This window comes from Impatiens glandulifera, chromosome 1, assembly GCF_907164915.1.
Source record: "Impatiens glandulifera chromosome 1, dImpGla2.1, whole genome shotgun sequence".
In the NCBI taxonomy this organism is placed as follows: domain Eukaryota; kingdom Viridiplantae; phylum Streptophyta; class Magnoliopsida; order Ericales; family Balsaminaceae; genus Impatiens; species Impatiens glandulifera.
In genome coordinates, this window is record NC_061862.1 from 30522918 (window position 1) to 30528586 (window position 5669).

The following is a 5669-nucleotide window of genomic DNA, read 5'->3' on the forward strand; positions in this document are numbered from 1 at the left end:
GAATATCCTTCTCACTATTTGAGAAGAAGGGGTGACGTAGGAGAGTTTACTCCGAACATCCATAAAAATCTGTGTTTTGTGTTCTTCATTTACTTTCTGTCACTAAGCTAAACGAACCGATTATTCCTCATCTCAACAGAACTGAATTCACTTCATTTAACCGATCTCCTCATACTCCCTTCTATTAACCGAATCGTGTATAGTTGCTTCAGGTTGAACAAACACTTCCGCCCTTGAACTCGGTTCAAGAGTCTGTGACAACTTGTGTAATGTTAAGAACAGTTCTAATCTTTAACTGGATTAGTGCCAATTTGGTGTGTGTGTGTGTGTTATAAGTGATTAACCGTTAGCCGGACCCAGGTCCCCTATCGGCTATCCTGATCCTAAAAAGTGGTATCAGAGCAGGAATCTTAACACTCAAGGAAGTAGAAACGCTGGCAAACATGACTCACAATTAAAAACCCCTAATGCTGAACAGTGAGGCATTTGTCGATTGGAAGGTTTAGATGTACCTACATCTGATCACTATGGATGATGAAATGAACTCCATCCTGAAAGAAGGTCCGATAATGATTGAGAAGGAGATCGGTGTATGGACGGCTGAAGACAGAAGGAGAAACAACCTAGACAACCATTGTAAGAGACACATCTTCAAATCTCTAGACAACAACACTTTCGGTAAAGTCAGAGACTGTCAAAGTGCAAAGAAAGCATGGGAAACTATCATTCAGCTCCATGAGGGAAACGAAAGGACAAAGGAAAATAAAATTTTGTTGGCAACTCAGAAGTACGAGAACATCAGAATGAAGCCCGGAGAAAACATGAAGGAATTCAGTGATCGGTTCACTAGTGTGGTAAACGAGCTATATACACTTGGAAAAAGATACGATAATAGGGAAATAATCGTTAAGGCATTGAGATCTTTACCAAGTGTATGAGACATAAAGACCATGGTGATGCGAGAGTCAAGCAATCTCGGGCAGATGAAACTGCATGATGTATTTGAGGATCTGAAAGCGTACGAGTTTGAGATGAAGTCTCGAATTGAAGATGAAGCTGCAACCTAACTACAACTAGAGCTCTAATGACATCAGTGGAACAACCGGCTCTTATATCAGCCGATCCGACACCAGTCAAGAATCCTAATCAGATCTGTGATGATGTGATGGCCATGCTTGCAAAGAAATTCGGAAGATTCATGAAGAAGAATCAACCATCGAACAACCAAAACTACAACTATGATAACAGTGAAAAATCCAATGTAAGATGCTATAACCGTAACACTTTTGGTCATTTCAGGTCAGACTGCAGAAGACCGAGACGAGACGACCGAAAACCGGAAAACTATCAGAGAGGTGACAACCAACTAAACAATGAAGGAAAAGAATCTCAAAAAGCACTAATAGCTTCTAACGGTGGAAGTGAGTGGGCTTACTCTGACAACGATGAAGGCAGAGTCACTTGCCTCATGGCTAAGGAAGAAGAGGTACCCAACTTCCAAGAGGAATTCGATTTCTCAAGTGAAGAATTCACTAAAGAGGATCTGGTTAGTGCACTCAACGACATGGTTGCTGAGTTCAATAACCTATTCACTATTTTACCGATCCGGTGAAACATTGAAACCGGAGAGTCAAGTAGAACCATCGGTGAGCCGAGTGGAACCAAGATATATGAACCGATTGAATCATCATTTGAGAATGGGTAGCTCAAAAAGAAAGTTCAATCGCTAACCGAAGAAAACGAAAGAACAAAATATGTCATGGATTCCTGGAAGAAGTCCATTGAAGCGGTGAGCCAGATGTTTACATACCAAAGATATCCCAAATGCATGTTTGGGCTCGGCTACAAGGGTAAAAAATCGGCTAACCGGAAACCTTCCAATGGGATGAAACTCAACAAAGGCAATCTTCCATTCGTAAGATTTGTCAAGATCTCTTCAACCGACAATGGGGCAGACCATGATTCAAAATCAGACAAAGAAATAAAATATGTAGGTCCAACTGACTCGGCTAAATGGCTTCATCTTGAGAGAAGAAAAGCCAACCGGCCAGTAAAGAAGCAAACTGATACACGTTCATATAGAACTAACCGACAATCACCACCACGACACAATGAGGTATTTTTAGACAAACAGAGAGATGTCAAGCCGAGTACCGGTAAAATAATTAGAACTAACATTGGGGAAGTCATCCGACTTATTAAAGTATGGATCCCTAAGGGACTAATCTATCATGGTCCCAAGTAAATGTGTGTACCAAATCGGTGTAAATATGTATTTTTTGTAGGTCAGGAGGCGCAAGCGGATAGGAAATTCAGAATGGTATCTGGACAGCGGGTGTTCTAGACATATGACCGAAAATAGTGGACTATTGATCGACATTGTACATGAAGCTGGTGCAATGAAGCTGGTGCAATGACTTAGATAAAACAGATGGTTTACTCCTCAAACCTGAATAAATGTCGCCTAAACTCGATATTTCTTCACACCGGAATAAGCTATCTCAATAAATCAGTCATGGAAAACAAATCGATAAATCACATCATAATTTCGTTAAGTGATTTTTTTGGCTAAATTGGGATGGCTGGCCGTTGCTGTCATGCATGCTTTGATGATTACCCTATGCATATAAAAACAGTCTAAACCTCGATCAAAGTGAAGACATGTGTCTATCACTGAAAGAGAAAGACTAACATTTCTTCCATATATTTTTAAGCCATAATGAATATATTTTCCCATCATTGGAAATAATCATTATACACCTATCTCAAAATACTATTCATCATAAGAACACACTTAAAGCAAAATCATCAAGAAAAATGTCTTGCTCACTCTCTAAGAAAGTCCTACTAGCCGATTTTGAATCGGTTTCCCAATCCGAGGATAATGAAGTCCAATGTATTTTTCGAGCTCTTGAGAGCTCCGGCCTTAGGAGATTCCTTGAAAATCGCTATGCCATTGACTACATTGTAATGAATGAATTCTTCGAAACCGCAAGGGTGATACACCGAGATATCATCTTTGCTCAAGTTCACGGAAAATCATTTCTCTTTAGTGAGACAGACTTCGCATTAGCTTGCGAGCTGCCTACTAAAGGCTTCACCGATCTCATCGACGAGATGCGTCACCACTTTTCTAGCTCTATGATCCCGGTTAACACATGTGGACCCAATAGTCTCCTTGCTCATGAATACCAAATTCTCAGTGAGATTCTAGGTAAGTCAGTTCCGGACAGGGATAAGATTAAATCTTACACCCAACAAATCTTCGAAATGATGGTCGCCATTAACAAAGGAACTCCGGTAAACTGGTCCCGGATTATCTTTGTCAACTTGAAGGAGCTAATCTTCTCCAAGAAAACCGACTATGCTCCACAGTTGAGCGGTTTGCTCAATGACCTCAACACCCATCGCGGCTCGGGTATCACTCTTCACCTGAACCAGCTGCTGACAAATTAAAGGATCCAAGAACAAATCGATCGATGGAACAAGGCCAAGGCCAAGAAGGTTCCAGTGATCAGTCCATCCCACCATTAAATGTAGGATCTATTTATATTTCTATCCCAAACCGATAATTTTGCTGTAATATCGGTTAGGGATCCCAATTAATGAAATCAACTTCTATTTCGACTCAACTTTAAAAGTCTAACAACCATTTTTGGCCAAATCAGCATCTTCTCAGGAAGAAGCTACCGCTTCTTTCACACTCAAGCCGAAAACGCATTCAAAAACCGAATATTTTCGAAAATCAACATTGAGAAAAAATGTGTTCATTCCCCAAAAGACGTAACTAGTCCGGATAGGCTAGCCAGCCTACATCGTACCTTCTCAAAAATATTCCCTAGAAAAGGCAACAAACATTTAATGAGAAAATATTGACAACACGTAACGGTCAAATATTTTGAAATATTCTCATTAAATGCCTGGTAACCGTTTCCCTATATAAAGAATTCATCCTCTCACAAATCAATTCACAACTATCTATCTCTCTCTCTCTCTAAAAACCAAGAAAAACGTCTCTATCAAATCTTCAAAGATGAATGCTCAATTCAGAAACTCCATTTGTGTCAACTTTGATTCAAACCGAGACACAAGAGCAAGGGGCATGATCTTTAACCCACTGATTGAGACCGGGTTGAGGAATTTCCTTAAGAAAACCCACTACATCATTGAAGAGGAGGTCACCGAGTTCTTCAACAATGCAGAAGTAAGGGATGATGGAAGCATCACAACTGACATTGATTCTGATTTTTATTAGATTACTGAAGATTCATTCACATAATTCTTTGATCTCCCATCCGAAGGATTTTCGGACATTCCACTTCTTCCTCCTCAGATTGTCGAACACTACGGCTACAACTTTTTTGGCTCCCCCTCCTATTCGATCGATAGTCACGGCCTAAAAGACAGTCTTGATTCACTCATTCAAATTCTCCAGGATATCATCCAGCGGTCTATCCTAGGACACATGCCGAGCCAACACTACACTCGCAAGTGTTCGAAATTATAATAGCAATACATCGACGCATGTCTATCAACTATGCCTCTTTTATCTTCAGTCATCTGAAGGCATGCATCTGAACTGACAGAAGAAAGATGAGACGCTAGAAAGATGGGTTCAAAGGATCGAAGCAAGGATGGCACAATAATTGATATCGCACCATCTAGACTAGGACTCTATCCCTCTATGAACTAATCAGTTATTTTGATGTACAATCGATTGTACCAAAATAAAAATTTAAATCGCATGCTGTTGACTCAAGTCTTTTGTTGTTTTTAAATGATTCCGGTTTCAAATCAAAATTTCAGTAAAGTCTAAATTTCGGTAAAATCAAGTTTCGGTAAAGTCCAAATCTCGGTCTTCCATACTTATCAATTTCGGTTAAACCGAAAAACTTGTCTTCACATCGAATTCCGGCAAAACCAATCCGGCTAAATTCAAATTCAACCGCGAATAGTTTACCGCCCATGGTTCACCGCGTCGTTTTACCGCCCACAACTTACCGCCAAAATAGTTACCGTAGTAACTTTTGGAGGGGGGTTTTAGCGACATTTCTAATACGACGTGACGGTTCGGTTACATAACTGTCACAGCCAAATTCCTATATAAAGAGTGGGTCAATTACAATACACACGTTTACTCTCTCTCTTTCTTTGAAAAATGCTTGTGTTCTTAAAACCCTTCAACTCTCCCAATCTTCAAATCTTTCAAATCAAAATGGGACGTGATAAGGCACTTTTCGTCTACATCATGCAGGTCGACTTCGAGGATATTCAAGAAAACAGAACTGCTGACTTCAAGAATATGATAGGATCCTTGAAGGATTCTGGGCTGGAAACGTTCTTAGGCGGACCCTTCACCCTTTACCAAGAGGAAGTTACAGCGTTCTTTGAGAATGCCAATGTGAAGAAGAGGGTGATCTCTTCAACCGTGGGCGGAAAAACATTCGATATTTCGGAGGAAATTTTCGCGGTGGCCTTTCAACTGCCTTTAGAAGGGCGAGATTTCACAACCAATCTCACGGAAGCCGAAGCGGTAGGAGTAAAGAGAACTATGTCAAATTTGGATAAACTGGTTGAACACACCGGAAAGAAGAGCATGTTGGACATTCAATTCCGGTGGCTCCTTGATATTGTCTCCAAGTACCTTCAAGGGAAAGGATACAACTTTG

General features: G+C 40.4%; 1 protein-coding gene across 1 annotated transcript; it reads left to right on the plus strand.

Annotated features, from left to right (window-relative positions):
- Positions 1-527: 527 nt before the first annotated feature.
- On the plus strand, positions 528-938 carry LOC124923333. The gene has a single exon (XM_047463559.1). The coding sequence runs from the start codon at positions 528-530 to the stop codon at positions 936-938; it is 411 nt and encodes a 136-aa protein (XP_047319515.1).
- Positions 939-5669: the final 4731 nt, after the last annotated feature.

Bases quoted from the DNA above. Each gene is read 5' to 3' on its own strand.
- LOC124923333 (XM_047463559.1), top strand. From the start codon at position 528: ATGGATGATGAAATGAACTCCATCCTGAAAGAAGGTCCGATAATGATT.